This window comes from Dryas octopetala, chromosome 5 (assembly GCF_963921425.1).
Source record: "Dryas octopetala chromosome 5, drDryOcto1.1, whole genome shotgun sequence".
NCBI lineage: Eukaryota > Viridiplantae > Streptophyta > Magnoliopsida > Rosales > Rosaceae > Dryas > Dryas octopetala.
In genome coordinates, this window is record NC_141370.1 from 15,428,180 (window position 1) to 15,445,830 (window position 17,651).

The 17,651-nt window shown below is 35.5% G+C and overlaps 3 protein-coding genes across 3 annotated transcripts; 1 reads left to right on the forward strand and 2 right to left on the reverse strand.

Annotated features, from left to right (window-relative positions):
• Nucleotides 1-4,510: 4,510 nt before the first annotated feature.
• Nucleotides 4,511-6,248, reverse strand: LOC147284795 (uncharacterized). Its single transcript, XM_086245105.1, has 3 exons — nt 6,043-6,248; nt 5,374-5,816; nt 4,511-5,252 (listed from the first exon to the last, which is right to left on the reverse strand). The coding sequence occupies exons 1-3, from the start codon at nt 6,134-6,136 to the stop codon at nt 4,695-4,697; spliced, it is 1,095 nt and encodes a 364-aa protein (XP_086101231.1). The 5' UTR covers nt 6,137-6,248; the 3' UTR covers nt 4,511-4,694.
• Nucleotides 6,249-9,687: 3,439 nt separating this feature from the next.
• LOC147284796 (cypmaclein-like) lies at nt 9,688-10,346 on the reverse strand. Its single transcript, XM_086243018.1, has 3 exons — nt 10,278-10,346; nt 10,134-10,185; nt 9,688-9,869 (listed from the first exon to the last, which is right to left on the reverse strand). Exons 1-3 carry the CDS (start codon nt 10,344-10,346, stop codon nt 9,688-9,690), a joined length of 303 nt encoding a protein of 100 aa, XP_086099144.1.
• A 3,782-nt stretch (nt 10,347-14,128) lies between these two features.
• F3H (flavanone 3-hydroxylase) lies at nt 14,129-16,062 on the forward strand. The gene is made up of 3 exons (XM_086243017.1): nt 14,129-14,590; nt 14,802-15,230; nt 15,509-16,062. The coding sequence occupies exons 1-3, from the start codon at nt 14,231-14,233 to the stop codon at nt 15,809-15,811; spliced, it is 1,092 nt and encodes a 363-aa protein (XP_086099143.1). The 5' UTR covers nt 14,129-14,230; the 3' UTR covers nt 15,812-16,062.
• The last annotated feature ends 1,589 nt before the right edge of the window (nt 16,063-17,651 follow it).

Sequence of the window (17,651 nt, forward strand, 5' to 3'; positions counted from 1 at the left end):
GTCTTTCTCCTACTCTCTCTCTCTTTCATTTTTCTCTCTTCACTCACGCCCAGTCACCCATACTCCTCGATCTATGTCGTTCCACGTGGGCTCGGAGGTTGAGCAATGATGCTCGGACGATGTTGCGACTCCGATCTCGGAGCAACCAGGTTCAGTGGCTTTGCTGCCACCGTCGAGCTGTTGTTTTGAGTCCGATTGGCGAGGCTTGTGTTGATGGGTTGAGGGTTGGAATGGGATCTGGGTCCATTTGTACCACTCAGGAGGTCTGCGCCGTCGGCTGGAGACAGGTATAAAAATGCCTTCTTTTTGTGATTTTATGTTAGGTTATGATTGGTGGTGATTTGTAGATTTTGGAGGTGAATGGATTCGAAGTTATGGCTTATGGGACGTGTCACTAAAAGTCAAGAACTAAAACAAAATCAATGACGTAGTTGAAGTACTGTGGCTGCGACGTCATCTCAGAGCACTTTGGCCGCTGCTGTAGAAAGTTCATCTTCCAGGATAAACTATGAATTCCCACTCTAGCCACTTTATTTATTATTTTTCTAAACAACACCAACCCGATTTTTGTGTTATTTTTCTCAACTACACCGACCCAATTTTTGTTTTGTTTCATTTTGTTGTATTCTTTTCCATTAAACCATGAATGGGTAGAAAATACTTTTATTTCTTCGCTGCCAGATGGAACACAGGACAAGTTGGCTTTTTGGATATACCCCAAAGCTAACAAGTCACTATGAAACCAGCAAACTACTTTTGTTTCTAAGTTTGAATACTTTATTTTGTCTTTACTTTTTTTAGGGGGACTGCACTGCCCTCTTTGCTCCATTTGTAGATTGGATTGATTGGGTGCTTTCTTACATTGAAAAATTTCCTCTTTTCGTCGGAGGGGCCCTTCGCAACGGCCACTTCCCGATCTCAACCTCTCCCCAGCTCCTGAGCCTTACTTCCTTCCTTCATTCATTCCTCTAGCGGTTAGTTCTCCTCGCTGGGGCAGGCTACTCGTTCTCCGATATCGATCGGTGGTAGCTGATACCACTCTATCTGAAGGAGGGGCTTTAGCTGGGAACTCCAGGTCAAGCAACTCTTATAAATGAATTCCGGCGGGTAGGGGGCTCATTTTGTAATAGAATAGCCCAGAAGTTTGCTCTTCGTAAGGGGAGAAAGTGATCCACGGGTGTGGAGCACGAACGCAGGAAGAAATAGTCTTTCTTACTCTAAAATGTAACCAATGGATTACTATTGAATTGTCTTTATAGTGAGAGTGAGGGAATAGACTCATACAGCCCTCCCCTTGGCATGGGCAACCCAAGAAAAAGAAGCCTCAGATAACCCTCTGTGTCTCGTTCCCGTCCAACTCACCGGGAGATCGAAGTATGGGTCCGGGGGGCAAGCGAGAAGGAAATTTATGATTCAGAATAAAGAACCAAAATTGAATTAAAGATTTTGAGTATTGGGTTTTGTATATTTTTATTTTTATTTAAAATTTCCACGTTGGGTAAGATATATATATATATATATATATATTTTTTTTTTTTACTTTTAATGATGGCTTATGGCTTATGGTGGTTTGTTTGGTTAAATTACTGGAATTTCACTATATACTAAATTAAAGCAATGTACCTATCAAATGGGCGCCTTACTCTCTTGCTATCAGTTCCTTGGAAACATAGAACTTAGAAGACAGATTGATTTGATTAATCAATTTGTTTATTTGTTTTGTTTTGTTTTGTTTTGTAATAATATATAAGTGAGACTATGATAATATGTAAGTGCAGTTATGATTGTTACTAACAAGTAATAGCAATATGTAAGTGGGGCTATGATTGTTACTGACAAACAATAACAAGATGTAAGTGGAGCTATGTAAGTAGGGCTATGATTGTTACTGTATGTCAGTAACAATATGTAAGTGAGGCTACGGGTGTTACTGTTTGTCAGTAACAATATATAAGTGAGATTATGATTGTTACTAACAAACATTAACAATATGTAAGTGAGGTTATAATTGTTACTAACAAACAGTAACAATATATAAGTAGGGCTATGATTGTTACTGTATGTCAGTAACAATATGTAAGTGAGGTTATGATTGTTACTGACAAACAGTAACAATATGTAAGTGATGCTATGATTGTTATTGTATGTCAGTAACAATATGTAAGTGAGACTATAGTTGTTACTACATGTGTCTAAACATAAACTTTTGGTTGTGATTGTTATTGTCAGACAATAGCAATAGGTGATTGTTACTGCCAGACAGTAACAATATGTGATTCTTACAGATAGGCATTAGCAATAGGTAATTGTTACTTCGATAGTAACATATATTTACTATTAAAACGCAAAAAATTATAGATACCACATCTTGATTTTTTGTGTTTTATGTTGGTTATTACTTAATATGTTTATGGACTGAAAAATACTTAAATTATGATTTTTTTTGTTTTTGTTTATGTACTAATTGGCATTGAAATGACAAAAAAAATAAAAAAATAGAATGTAGCGCGCTACAGTAACGGAGCCACTGTAGCACCGTTACTGTGGCACTGATTTTTTAAAAGTTGGCTACTATAGTATTCCACGTAGCGGGTGGGCCGGATGAACTGTAGATTTTAAAAAATGGACTTTAAAAAAAAACCCAAAAACATTTTATATAAATATAATGAACATATACAATATTTTAAGGAATTATATTATTAATAAATAAATTACCTACAACAACTAATGAACTTACATACAATTCTTTTTTTTTTTTGTGATTTACATACAATTCTTTTTCTGTGATAAATAACCTACACAAATTAAAGAACCTATATGTATTAAGACACCTACATTATAATGAACTTACAGACAATTCTCAGTATTTGACTCGATCATGGTATATATAGAGAGGTCCCTTCCATTGAGGTATATCTCATTTTAAGCATGATGTGGTATGGTTTGTGGGACCCACTTCGATAGTAAAATAATGATCGAAGCCGTCTATTTTCTAAGTCTTTATACAAAGATCATTATTGCAAAAATTAGGTAAATCGGAAATTATTAAGACATCTAATTGTGATAGAATAAATAGATGAATATATGGATTCCATTAACACTTGAAATGATGACCCTTTAATTAAATGGTTAAACAATTTTTCTAATTTTTTTGCAAGGATGATCTTTGTATATAAACTTAAAAATAGACGACTTCGATATATATATACTACACCATAAAAAGTACCTTAAATTAAGTGCTTTAATGAATTTAAGGGAATTAACGGCAATTATATAGTAACACAATTTGAAAACAAATATTTATTACATAATGGCACAATTTGTTAATAGTTGAGATCTAATAGAATATTGTTATCCTACTTGGAACAAGATTTTGAATATGGACTTCAATTATTAAAAGAAAAGTAAACTCTTAAAAAAAGTAATTTAATAAATTAATATCGAAATCATCCAAAGAAAAAGGAAAAAAAAAAAAAAAAAAAAGGATCCGATTCCATCTTCCTACCTACCTCAATTCCCTTTTTCTGAATTTCGGACACTTTATTATAGGATTGAATTCCTTCTATCATATTGTTGATTCAAAATCCCATATAAGTTGAACCGCACTTTATACAATTGATAGGGCAAATTCCATGTTGATTCAAGAGGTGTCTGAATATGAAAGTCAAGGGTGCAAGATGAATACCTTTTATTATATTGTTGATTGAAAATCCCATGTATCAGCAATCCTACTATTCATAAGTGCTCACCCCACAAACAATTTAAAATAAGGGACAAGGGATATTCTCAGCCCTTAAAATTTAACACAATGGTTAAAATTAATAAACATTGAAATGAATCTAACCCTTAAATACATTGTCCCTAACTTTCCCCTCAATTTTCCCTTAAATTTATGTCGTTCTATTAATGAAAGTGTCAAAATCTCAAAACATTGCATCAAAATATAAAATAATTATATCTTGTAGTGATTACAGAGGCTTGGAGTACGAGCTTGAAGATGGATTTAATTTTGATAAAGAATAGAATTAGGGTTTTAAGGAAAAGAAATAAGGAGGACGAGAGGGAATGTGATGATAATTTTAGGGGTGTGGAGCTATAAGACTAGTGGGGAAATAAGATATGGAGGTGGAGATCTTTTAAAAACTATTAATAATCTTCTTCTTTTTTTATCGAAAACTAAATAGTACTTGGTATAATTTGAAACTATATACCTATCCTTTCTCTTAATAACCATAATCAATATGTCATCAGAGTGTTCATATATCTATTGTTGTTGATGATGTTCATTTGTGGTCATTGACTCATTGTTGATCCTCAAATCCGTAAATGGACCAGTTCAAATATGATCCATTAACTAGCAAAGAAAATTTGGATTTAGATATACACATCATAACTGTCATACACACACACACATATAGGGCTGCAGAATCAGACATACATATATAATAAAGGAAGTACCAAAGTTGTCAAAGAATATTTCATTTCATTAAGAAAATCAAGGTGTTCTTTAGAACACTGAATCACATCATTTGTGGTCATCATCATCACTTCTATTGTTGATCTTCGAATCTAAAAGAAACAAACAAAAACGGAACCACAGAAAAATGACAAAAGAACCAAAAGCATTCCTAAACATGGTTATCAAGAAAGACAACCAAACATCATCAGCACTCTAAGACTCAAAGACCAGAACTTCAATTGTCCTCAAGAAACCGCAGGTGCTTGCCTTTTGGTGTAGGCAGGCCCTTCAAGCGCAGGGCACTTGGTGAAACACCACCAGCTGAATCCGGACTCTGTTCAGATGAAGAGTCTTCTTCTCCTTCAACAAGTTCATCATCACTGTTGTACACAAATCTTGTGTGCTTTCCAGCAAACTCAGGCATCATTCTCTTCTCATTCACACAAATGTTGCTTATTCCTGCACAAAGCTCATCAACATCTACTCCATCCTCTTCCTCTTCTTCAATCTCAGCATCTTCATTCAGATAATAATCTTCTTCTTCTTGGGCTACTTCTTCTTCCTCATCTTCATCATGGATGCTAGCATTGACCTGAATAGACCAGAAGGAAGCAGAATCATCATCTGGGGATGATGACTTTTCTTTGCTTTCGGTAATCACAGAGGAACATTCTGATGAAGCAGAGAACTCAGATTTCTCAGAGAAATCCAGCAGCAGAGACCGGCTGAGGATACTCTTTTGTGATTCAAGTGGGCTCTCTTGATTCTTTCCTTCAAAGATGTCACATACCACCTGCCACATATTCATTTTAAACACAAAATCAGTAAATTGATTAATAGAAGAACCCAATTCCCCAAAAGAAAATTTGGACTCCATAAATGTAAATCAGTTATTAACAAGAAGTCTATCCAACCTGAGAAATCAACTGTTCTTGGACAAGTGGAGAGGGTTTCTCCAAATCCACACCACCATCAACAGAGAGATCAGAGACTTGTGGTGTGTTTGCCGGAGTTGGGGCGAGGAGTCCCATTGGGGAGTTGACGGAAATGCCTTGGAGATGGCGAAAGGGGCGGCTTTCAAGCGAGAGCTTTGAGAGCTCGGCCTCTTCTTCCACTTGCTGCAAGAGGGTCTTGACCTGACCCCTCAGCAAGGCCTCTCCGGACCCAGGTGTGTTCCTGGCTCGGCTGCTTCTCTGCTTGACTATGGCAGATGATGGGGTCTCCAAGCCACTCATTGCAAGCCCCACAATAGGAGAATCGTTGGTTATGTCAATCAGCGCAGACCGATCTTGTTGCTGGTTTTTCCCATTTCTCGGTCTTGATTTCGATACTACCTTCTCAGAATCTTCAGTCTTCCCTGAAAGAAACATCAACAAAAACAAGAAAGAAACCAAACCATGTATTAATGATAAAACCAATTTCTCATTAACAATCCAAGATTCCTCAAATTAACAGAAAGACAAATAATAACAAAATAAAACGAAAACCCATTCAATCAAGAAACTGTACTAGACCCATTTTTTCCATCACTGTTTGACTGTTTGGAAGAAAAGAAAAGAAATTGAAAACATAAAAACACTCACTTGAAATGGGGATGTTGTTGTTGTTGGTGTTGCTGTTTTGAGCAGCCAAAGCCTGAGACCTTGTGACTCTTCTAGTTGAAGATGGGGTCTCCATTGGATTTGAATCAAAAAGGTCGATGAAAAACGAAGTGGGTCGTCGGAAAAGTGACCGGAGAAGCAGAGACGGAGATAAGAGAAAGGAAGTATTGGACTCTGAAAATCGAATTCTTGAGAGAAAGATGAAAAGACGATGCCTTTAGACGAATGCTACAAAGGGTTTATAAAGAGATTTTGTGAAGCCTAAACGGGAAATTGACCGTTGGCGCGTGCGCGTGCAAAACTAGCCGTTAGGGGTTAATTTGAATAGTAGCCGCCATCGATTCTCTTTTGTACATTTCCGAGCAATTTAATGGGCCTCGAGAGGATTAGGTTAAGCCCGTTAGGGCTAAAATCCAGAAAGATTATTTTTTTCTTGGTAAGGAAATAAATCTTTTTTTTTTTTCCTAAAAATTGACCCTATGAGATTTGATTTGATTTATATTCCTAAGAATAATATATATCTAATGTGTTCAAACAAAAAAAAAAATCAAGTGTGAGATGTGTGACAATATTCGAGCTTATAAATAAGGGGAAATTTCATTAAATAGCCATTTTTAATAACCAATATCTTTTCTAACTCTTCCCTTCTATTTTTATCTTTTATGACTCTTTGGTCACTTTTCGGACAAAAATACTCCTTCAGTCAACATATGGTCGACATGTCTACACTATGTCGACCAAAAAATTAATTTTTAAAAAAGTGTAAAAAAATGTAGAAAACGATGAATATGATAAACTGACTGCAGCACCATTTAAAGTGGCTATAGCACCATGTGTCGACCATGTTTCGACCATGTGTCGACTATCATTTGTCGAGAATTTGTCAATCATTTGTCGTTGACGATTAAATTTCAGATCTAAAACAACCAAACCATGTCGAAATTTTATAGAACAACATATCTAGATCGAAATTTGTTGAGCTCAGATCTAAAAATGAAAAAAATAGACATAAAAATATGAAATTATTAAAGTTCAAAAGTCTTAATCCAAGCTTTTTTCTTTTTGTTGCTCAATAATAAATACAATGTTCTTGATAATCTTTTTCCTCAATTTGTCGACTATTCGTCAACCATGTGTCGACCATTTATTAGATCTAAAACAACAAACCCAATGCCACCATATGAGAACAACAAACCATGCCAATGCCTAGATCAGAACAACAATCTTCCTTTTTTTTTACATAGACCATATAAAGTCTAATAATTAAAAAAAATTTGGATGTGCAAGCGAAGCTGGTATTGACTTTTGCGAGCGAAGTCATTGCCATGCCCTCCCAAGTACACCTTCACGAACGACGACAACCCTCCAAACCCATCATCATGTGCTTGTCTCTGTCTCTGGAACAAGAGGATTTGCAAAGCTGGGTAATTGGCTAACAACCCCAACAAACCAAGAGAAACCCGAGAATGAGAGTTGGGTGAGAGAGAGAGAGAGAGAGAGAGAGAGAGAGAGAGAGAGAGAGAGAGAGAGTTTAATATCCAGATTTTGAACATCAAAGAAAACCCAACAAACCAAGAAAAACCCGAGAATAAGTGGGTGAGAGAGAGAGAGAGAGAGAGAGAGAGAGAGAGAGAGAGAGAGAGAGAGAGAGAGAGAGAGAGTTTAATATCCAGATTTGGAACATCAAAGAAAACCCAGCAAACCAAGAAACACCCGAGAAGGAGAGTTGAGAGAGAGAGAGAGAGAGAGTTTATATTTCAGATCCGAAACATCAAAGAAAAAAAAAAGGATGTTGATATGGGTGGGAGAGAGAAGGGCATTTTTGTCCGAAAATATGACAAAGAGCTATAAAAGATAAAATTGAAAGGGAAGAGTTAAAAAAAATAGTGTTTAATTAAAAAGGGCTATTATCTAAAATTTCCCTATAAATGAGTATTCAAATGGTGTCTTACATTCGTACTGATTCCGCAACTTTTATTTAATATATAGAAAACCTTTCTTAGAACATATTACATACCTACTAGTCTACTACCACTAAATGTCTCAAAATAACTTTGTTTTTTTGGATAATAATTATATTGCCTTATTCACGGAGTTGACTTGTTACGTAATTTTATCCTTTAGAACTGAATATATAATAATTTCTCTTCTCCCATGAACATATTAAGCATATTACGAAATTAACCCTCTCATTTTTTGAAACAAGTAAAACTTTTTTCTTTTTAATAATACAATTTTTTTTTTAGCAAATTACACGTAGCCACGCAAGTACTTCAAGTTTTTACTTTTTTTCAAGTTAGGACCCCAATAAAAAAAATTACATAAATATACCTCAACTATCATTTTTTGACAACAACATATCTCCGTTAAGTTTTTCGTTTAGAAGACTGTTAAATACCTACGTGGCATATTGATATGGTTTTTAAAAAATTAAGGCCACATAGACAAAAATAATAAAAAATTCAATAAATCTTAAAAAATAAAATAATTGAAAAAACAAAAAACAAAACAAAAGAACAAAAAAATGCAGGTCACCCCCAACCCGTAGCCCATCCTCCCTCTCGACCTTTACAGTTCAAGAGTTTAAAATTGTTCCAAGAGAAATTAAATGCATTTAAAAAACAGTGCTGCTGTAAATTATATATATGATATATGTTACAATGCTGGCCCAGCTATGTCAGGCATGGGACTATGGGAGTGATTGGCCTCAGTAGAGTACAGCTCAGCTTTTCTATTCTTAATTTTCTTCTTTTGATTGGGGGAGTAAGCACAGCTCATATTCATTTGATCATATGCATCTCATCTAATTTAATCATATTTTCCCGATTCACCAAATATTTAATTTCCAATAAAAAGGAAAATAAAAAATAGGATTTTCCTAGTACGTACGTTGCATTTGCTGGATTGTTGAACCCTGTCGGGATTTAATTAATTTCTTAATTGACCATGACCACATTATTAACCAGTGATATTATATTTGTAAGAAAGATTTTATGTATCTAAATATATGCATTCTAATAGAAAAACACCAACAAGTTGATCAAGTGACGGTGAGGAAAGAATACAGACAATAATTAAACATGTCTCAGAAAAATGATACAGCCAAGTGAAACCATGCACAATGTCTCGATCGAATTATATATACAATTGGAAGCATACATTGAAGTTTTAGGAGAAGTTACTCAGTAGTCAAAGTGTTGTGTCATAATATGTAAGAACTATAGAGTTAGCTCCTGAAACTGCTATGGCTCACTCCTTTACTTCCAAATAATGTAGTTTCTCCTTGGATTTAATGGAACATTTTCCCTTAAAAAGAAAGGTTTAGAATATGTTCTTATTTGAATAAATGAAACACATGCACATCATTCACGGTAAGTGTTGTAATGCTTTTAATAATTAATATATGATATTAAATGAGTAGTATTTACGAGAAAAGTGAACGAACCAAAAAAAAAAAGAGAGAAAAAAAACTTATAATTAATCCAACAAATTAATAAAAGAATGGTTTTTATTACATCAATGATAGAAACTGATAGAGAAAGAAGTTTTACATGCCAAAACACAAACTATCTGTCAATAAACAGAGGTTTGTGAACTTTATTTAAAGAATAATACAATTTAATTAATTCAAGGACATTTGTGGACATTATTGCGGGTGGTGAGATTGGCATAGCAAGGGCAAGCATTGTGGTTGCCAGAGGTACCTGGAGGGACACACTTGCACTTGTTACAGCAACTCCCACACGCCCTTTTGCACAGATTAGGCCGTGACGATAGTTTGCACCTTCCTTCACATGCCACTCCGCAATCTGCAAACATCATTTGGTAAACAAATTTGATAAATTGAACATACCTATATTATTGATATAGTGTGTGTGAGTTGTTGAGAGAAATTCCACATTGAAGATGTGAGGGCCTTCCTAGTGGCTTATAAGGGTTTAAACTATTTCTTCTATTGCCAATTAGTTTTGGAATGGATGCCTAGATTTTTTCATAAATAATAGTGACTACGTACTCACTCAGTAAGATGAAATTTAATCAATTAAAACGAAAGAAATTCAAGTGTTGCGTACTTATGGGTGTCTGGGGCAGTGGACTGGGGGCTGCAGCTCCAATATTATCGATGTCCATCTGAAAAATATATGTACAAAATGTTTTATTTAATTATTTTTTATATATATTAATGGGTTGATCAAAGGGAAACATATATTATATATTACCGTGTGGTGAGCTGCTTGGGTGAGATTGAGAAGCAGAAAAGAGACAAGAAGGGAAGCCATGAGCATTCTTGAGAAGGCCATATTAACTTGTATAACCAGCTAGAGTAGAAGAAGAAGATGATGATATATTGTAAGGTGAGAAGAACTCTCTAACTTTTGTTTATGAAGAGAATTTTGTTTATGAAGAGAAGAGTGAGAGAGATTGGTGTATTTGTAGACAGAAAAGCAGACGATGGGCCATGCAAGGGCAGGGGATTAGCTAGCATTGCCTGCCCAATTGCATGTATTATAATCCACCTTAATTCTTTAAGGGGGTCTCTACGAAGGTCACACTGCCAGACTGCCCCCAACTAATCAATCAATAATGTTTCAACAATTAATGTTATTTCTTTTTCTTACACTCAGATTTCATTCTAGTGTCAACCTTGAATGGGGTTGGACTGTTGCCTTTCCCTCCTTTGAATAACAAAAGAATATATTTTTTTGGTCTACGTTCATATTATGCCACTAATTGTGACTTGTAAAAATAGGCCTGTAAAGTCGAGTTGGTCTTTAAAAAAAAAAAAGATGGTTAAGACTTAAGAGTTTTGAGACAGAGACCTTACTTTTTTTTTAAAGTCTTTTTGGCTTTAAGGATTGGATGGATTGGCCCAAGTCAATACTCTATTCAAGGGCCTAGAAAACTTTGAGTTTAATTATGTCATTTTGATCTCTTTTGTTTAATAAAATATTTTTTGATTGAGATGAAAGTTGAACTTAGAATCTATTACATTCACACATCATTCTTTTGCCACTTGAATTAAAGTCTTTGGTTTGTTAGAAGGAATGAAGTTAAATTTTATAGATATAAAACAGAACATATAACCCAGAGTATGATAACATACCACTTTTTTTTTTTGGCCAAAATGATAACATACCACTTAATCATAGTCCCTTTCCCAAAATACATAATAATTATTATTGCTGGCATGTTTGGGCTGGACCACAGGCCAGTCCAAGACCAAAAAACCAAGACTCAAGCCTTACCTTTGTACGAACAGGCCGGGCTAGTTCATGTCCCTAAAGTAAGGGTCGGTCATCAGGCATGGGTCGGTCTCTCTCACTTTCTCTCTTCCTCTCTCTCTCTAATGGGATAACACCTGTCCCTGTTATTTTCGCCAGAAAAAGATGTTATATGATTGTCAATGACTCAATATCACAGGACAGGAGTACTGGTTTAACTTTAATGGAATAACATACGACAACTTAGAACTTAGTTAGGGAGAGAACTAGTTGTGCTGCTAGGCTGCTAGCTGTGTCCGTTCTGTAAATATGGGCCATCGCACCATACTCTTTTTTGTTTTATATTATTAGTACTTATAAGTCACGTTTGTTTCACCGTGCTAGTTAGGATTGTGTTAAATAATACCTTTATACTGTGTTTGGTATCACCCGGTGCTAGTTTAAGTGGGACTGCATAGCACCAGTTTTTCTTAAAACACCAGCTTAGACGTAGTTGTATAGCACGGTCTGTTGAGACCTCGTTGTATAGCACGGCCTGCCTTAGAACAACATGAAAGCCAATATACTTATATACCCATCCATATTTCCTGATTTCCTACCATCTACACAGTGAATAAAGATTAAATGAGTTTATATTTGTAATTTAATTTAAGTTTTGTAAGATTTTAATAAAGATTAAATGAGTTTTTTTAAAAATTTATGTGGAGAATGTGTTATTAAATGTATTTAATAATACTTAATATTCTAAATTAGGGACCCTAGCAGTCCCCTTATTTATTATAAGGGTGTTAGGAATTAGGTTGCTTGATTAATTCATTTCGATCAGGCATTCCCATAGGACCAAAGAAACTAAGAAAGTCATCAGTCATCACTATGAGCTAGCAAACATTTCATGTTCTTATAAAGCATATATGGCAATATGTGCATGACCTCGTACACAATATTGTTAACAAGGGGGGGCTGGTAGGCACATGACCAAGTTAAGGAGTAGGTAAGCACATGCATGGCTAGCTCCTAGCAGATCGAGACCGGTTAGGTACCATCACGTGACTGACGCGACTCCACCCCAAATCATATTTTACTAATTATACTGTTTAACCAAACTTTAATTTTTAATTTTTAATTTTATTTAGAAGAGGGGTAAGTATATTGTGAATAAATCTACTGTTCTTTTAACCGAGCTACTTAACAACTTCAACTAAACTTCAATTTTAATATCTTAATTAATTCTCATATTAATGTATTTTATCTTTTGTAGCAGCCAAATTTCAAACCATTCTATATATACCTCATTTTATATTCCTTAATAGTCCCTTTATAGTTCTTAAGCTACCGAGTGTTCAATTAATCTGGTTTGGTCCACATACTGCAAAAAAATGGACTAAACTGGATAAATGTTATCGGTCTTTTTTTTCCTACCTTCTTCTTTGTTCTTATCTTTTATTATTCTCATTTTGCAGTATGGTTTTATGATCGAAATCGTTCATTTTTTACTTCACCCTTTAATGATTATCTTTGTGAAAAATCAAATAAATTGAAAATTGTTTGGTAATATACTTGTTATCAAATAAACAAACAGTGAATCTAATTATCACCAAAATTGTACGTTTATTTAATCACAATTATATAAGTAAAAAATTTATGACTTAGTTATTTTTTGCATAAATGATCTTAAAAAAAGAACGGTTCCAATCAAGAAACTATACTACTAAATGAAAAAAAATAAAATAAAATAAAAAAAGTTGAAAGTAGCTAATATTTCTCATATATGAATCACTAAAATATATATATTAAGTCTGTACGGGCTCATCAAGCTCGGTCATGATGGCCCACATATAATTGGTTTTGTTTTACTATAGTAGGTAGGATTGGGTCGGTTCTTCCAAAAGGTGAAGAACCTACTGAAATCGACGCAACTGATCCGAACAAAACCATCCGACCAGGATCTGAAGCGTCGGTGGTGATGCGCCTACCGAACCGAAGGTGGCAGTGGCAATGTTGGCTTGGAAATCACAAACCGTCGGTCCACCGATATTGAACCGACGACTTTCTTCTTCTTCTTATTCTTTTCTTAGGTTTCTTCTTTAATGCACATAAAGTCGTGAACCCTTCCAATATCATTAAACAAAGGCTAATTATAAGTTACAGTCATTGACTAATTAGCTCTGCAGACCTTTTTTTTTTTTTTTTTTTTTTTTAGAAACTCGCAGACCAAAAATTTACAAGCTGTGATATATATATTTGATGATTTCAATGAAATATCTGCTTTCGGTAAATAATTCAATTCTTAATATTCTCTTTTGGTAAATCAAAAAAAAATATACATCTTTTGGTAAAATTCAATCTAATGTTGGGTGCACCGCCATCATGGGCATTTAATATATATAATACCCGAATTGAGACGAACATCTATTTTGGTTCAACTTGTGGTTGCTAGAAGTGACACGGTACATGGTTCATAAAACCAAATCGTTACATACGCATTACGCACGCATATCGGCATATATCTAAATTTGTAATGATTATTTATTCCTATATATATAAAGTCAATTATACAGATTAATTTTGTACATTTTTCTAATAGATAATTATGATTTATTTTATTTAAAAGAGGGGATAAAGAACTTGGCTGTGAGTTCTAATGACAGTAAAACATAAAGAATTTTTAATTTTCAACTTTAAGACATTATATACTGTACGAAACCTAGTAGCTAGGCAAACAGATTAACAGAGGGTTTGGTAGCTGTGAGTCTAATGACTGTATAAAGTCACGAGCTATGAGGTAGTTGGAGCGGTCACCATTATTAACAACATTTTAAGGCAGCATATATATCTCCCCAATCCACTCCCTCCTAAACCTACCCACCCAATTGGGCATCACACACTTTTTTACACATTCCCTTTAAAACCAATAGATCGAGATCGAGACAGAGCTAAGAAAATTAAGCATGGCTCCTACTACTCTCACAGCCATAGCTGACGAGAAGACCCTTCAGGCCAAATTCGTCCGCGACGAAGACGAGCGCCCGAAGACCGCCTACAATCTATTCAGCAATGAAATCCCCATCATCTCCCTCGCCGGGATTGATGAGGTCGAAGGCCGGCGAGCTGAGATTTGTAAGAAGATTGTGGAGGCCTGTGAGGATTGGGGTGTTTTCCAAATTGTTGATCATGGTGTCGATGCCAAGCTTATTTCCGAAATGACTCGACTGGCCAGAGACTTCTTTGCCTTGCCTCCGGAGGACAAGCTCCGCTTCGACATGTCCGGTGGCAAAAAGGGTGGCTTCATCGTCTCCAGCCATTTACAAGTAATCACACTCCTATTTTATTTTATGATTTTCAAGATATAACGTCAGGTAATAAGTTAGGATTCGAATAGGTTAAGGGTTCGATTGATTCTCATGCGACAAAATAAGATTGGAACCCTCATAAAATTGATCGGCTTATTACTATTTTTGAAAGTTGAAGCTATTAGAATGTATGTGAGTCGACAGTTATTTTGTGGTTTTGTACATATAGGGAGAAGCAGTGCAGGACTGGCGCGAGATTGTGACGTACTTCTCGTACCCGATTCGTCACCGGGACTATTCGAGGTGGCCGGACAAGCCAGAGGGGTGGAGGGCGGTGACGGAGCAGTACAGTGATGAGCTGATGGGGTTGGCGTGCAAGCTGTTGGGGGTTTTATCAGAGGCTATGGGATTAGAGACCGAAGCATTGACAAAGGCATGTGTGGACATGGACCAAAAAGTGGTGGTTAATTTCTACCCAAAATGCCCCCAACCCGACCTCACTCTCGGGCTGAAGCGCCACACGGACCCGGGTACGATTACCCTTTTGCTCCAGGACCAAGTTGGTGGCCTCCAGGCCACTAGGGATGGTGGGAAGACGTGGATCACCGTTCAACCTGTGGAAGGGGCCTTTGTGGTCAATCTTGGAGACCATGGTCATGTGAGTATTTGTATACAAGTTCAATTACATTTATGCCCCCTCACATTTTCATAATGATCATCTTCTTTATGTGAATAAAGAAAGAAAGGGACATATATTTAGTAGTTGCAATATTGGGAGACCTAGGGCCTGTTTATGTGAAACTTCAAACTCCATTGTGCATATTCTCTTCAACAATGCACATTATATTTTACCTGTAAAGGAAAATTTGTGTAATTACTATTCCTTCTACTCAATTTAATTGATTTGAGTTTAATTTTGTGTTATTGTTTGGACAGTTTCTGAGCAATGGGAGGTTCAAGAATGCTGATCACCAAGCAGTGGTGAACTCAAACAGCAGCAGGTTGTCCATAGCCACATTCCAGAACCCAGCCCAAGAGGCCATAGTGTACCCACTGAAGGTGAGAGAGGGAGAGAAGCCCATACTGGAGGAGCCAATCACCTACACAGAGATGTACAAGAAGAAGATGAGCAAGGACCTTGAGCTTGCCAGGCTCAAAAAGCTGGCCAAGGAGCAGCAACTGCAGGACTTAGAGAAAGCCAAGCTGGAGGCCAAGCCTGTGGAGGACATTTTTGCTTAGACCCAAAAAGCACTTTGTCAAGAAGCTAGCCACTGCCTAGTAGTGCCTACTTGTATCTTTGCCTTCCACTACTTCTATATGCATGCTTAATTATATGTGCATTTATTTACCAGCGGTGAGTAATTTGCTTAGTTTTGGGGACTTTCGATAAGTATATGGTCAGTCTGAACCAATGAGGCCTATGTCCCCGGGCTCTGATGTTTCTCTACATATTTGATGTTAAATTAATAGATAAAAATAATTTGTGCACACATATCATTCAGTCTGTTTCTACTTTCTGGTCCACCATTTTCACTGAGCCACTTAGTGCTACATAAATTAAGATTTGTGAAAGATCAAATTGGATTTAGACCTACCAACAACCCATAAAGAACAAAAAATAAATATTTGATTGACCCATGGCTGAAGAACCAAATTTTTTGGCCTTATTACATAGGCAGGGAAGGGCGAAATGAAGTGCCAGCGAGTCATTTTTTTGTTGGATGAAAAAATGCCAAGGAGTCTTTGGTCCTATACAAATTGCAAAGAACTGGGACCCTTCAATGATGAGGCAAATGTCAAAACAGCTATGGTCTCATACTCTCATGAATATTGGAAAATGGCTTCTTCAACATTTATTCACTATTCTTTATGTTGCTTTCTCAAATAAATGCGTACGCGGTACGCTTATAATTTCAGTAGGAGAATATCTTAACGTCGGTTAATTTCAGAGTTTAATGCGAAAGATGAAAAAAAGGAAAAGTTGTCAATTGGTAGTTGGCATCGGAGTTAGTCTGAGATGAGGTGGTGCCGTGGTGGAGGGTTGGGTTTTCCAAATTTCATTTTATCTTTTAAATTCTAAAAAAGTATTTTAATTTGTTTCAAAGTAAAATAAACTATTGGGGCAAAACCGAAAACTTTGGTCCAAAAATTGAGTGTTGGGTGTTCGTAGATCACTCTTTGGGTGTCCATAAAATCCATAAGGAAAGTGCTAGGCTGCCTCAATATTTTTGGAGAGCAGTTTTGCTCACCTCCTTTAACTCAGGTGTATGCTTACCTCCCATTTAAAATGCTGCCATGTGTTTAAAAAATTAACCATGAGTTAATCTATTGTATTTAATGATTTATGATATTATAATGATGAGAGAGAAAAATAAGTTGACAACTCTTTTCTACTTTTATCCTTATATTTTATTACTCAACTTTTTTCCACTTTTTTATTACCTATTAATTTTTATTTTCTCTTTTATTTAATTATTTCTAATAATTTTTGCTTCTTTTGTTTTTTTGCTCTTCTCCAGTATGCCTCTAGTATCTAAAAAACCACATGCATTTAATAATTTTTGCTTTTTTTTTTTTTTGCTCTTTTCTAGTATGCCTCCAGTACCCAAAAAACCACATCCAATTTTTTTGGGTCTTCTCATGTATACACCTTTTATCTACTTTTCTAATTAATTAAAAAAAATAATCCAACAACACTTTTTTTTTTTTTGCCTAAGAATTCTTCTTTCTTGTCTCATACATGACATTTTCAGATCAAACAAATTCTTTGGTCAATCCAAGGTGTTGCAGCATTTGAAGAGAGAAGAATAGTTGCAACGACATAATTTTTTTTTTTTTTTTGAACTCATGTAACTTTTTTATTGGATTTTCTATGTATGTAAATGAGTTGTTTTAGATTTTTGTTTGGCCAACATTTTAGATTAAACTTTGCAAATGAGTTTTTTGTTCGAATTGCAAATGTGTTGTTAGAATATTTTTATTTTTTAATTAATTAAAAAAATAGATAAATGTGTATACATGAGAAGACCCAAAAAAATGGATGTGATTTTTTGAATACTAGAGGCGTACTGGAGAAGAG

Bases quoted from the DNA above. Each gene is read 5' to 3' on its own strand.
- LOC147284795 (XM_086245105.1), bottom strand. From the start codon at position 6,136: ATGGAGACCCCATCTTCAACTAGAAGAGTCACAAGGTCTCAGGCTTTG. The intron at 5,817-6,042 runs GTGAGTGTTTTT...TGTTTCTTTCAG, and splicing joins CAACAACATCCCCATTTCAA to GGAAGACTGAAGATTCTGAG. The intron at 5,253-5,373 runs GTTGGATAGACT...AATATGTGGCAG, and splicing joins AAGAACAGTTGATTTCTCAG to GTGGTATGTGACATCTTTGA.
- F3H (XM_086243017.1), top strand. From the start codon at position 14,231: ATGGCTCCTACTACTCTCACAGCCATAGCTGACGAGAAGACCCTTCAG. The intron at 14,591-14,801 runs GTAATCACACTC...TTGTACATATAG, and splicing joins TCGTCTCCAGCCATTTACAA to GGAGAAGCAGTGCAGGACTG. The intron at 15,231-15,508 runs GTGAGTATTTGT...TTGTTTGGACAG, and splicing joins ATCTTGGAGACCATGGTCAT to TTTCTGAGCAATGGGAGGTT.
- LOC147284796 (XM_086243018.1), bottom strand. From the start codon at position 10,346: ATGCTCATGGCTTCCCTTCTTGTCTCTTTTCTGCTTCTCAATCTCACC. The intron at 10,186-10,277 runs ATATATAATATA...TTTCAGATGGAC, and splicing joins AAGCAGCTCACCACACGGTA to ATCGATAATATTGGAGCTGC. The intron at 9,870-10,133 runs GTACGCAACACT...TGATGTTTGCAG, and splicing joins ACTGCCCCAGACACCCATAA to ATTGCGGAGTGGCATGTGAA.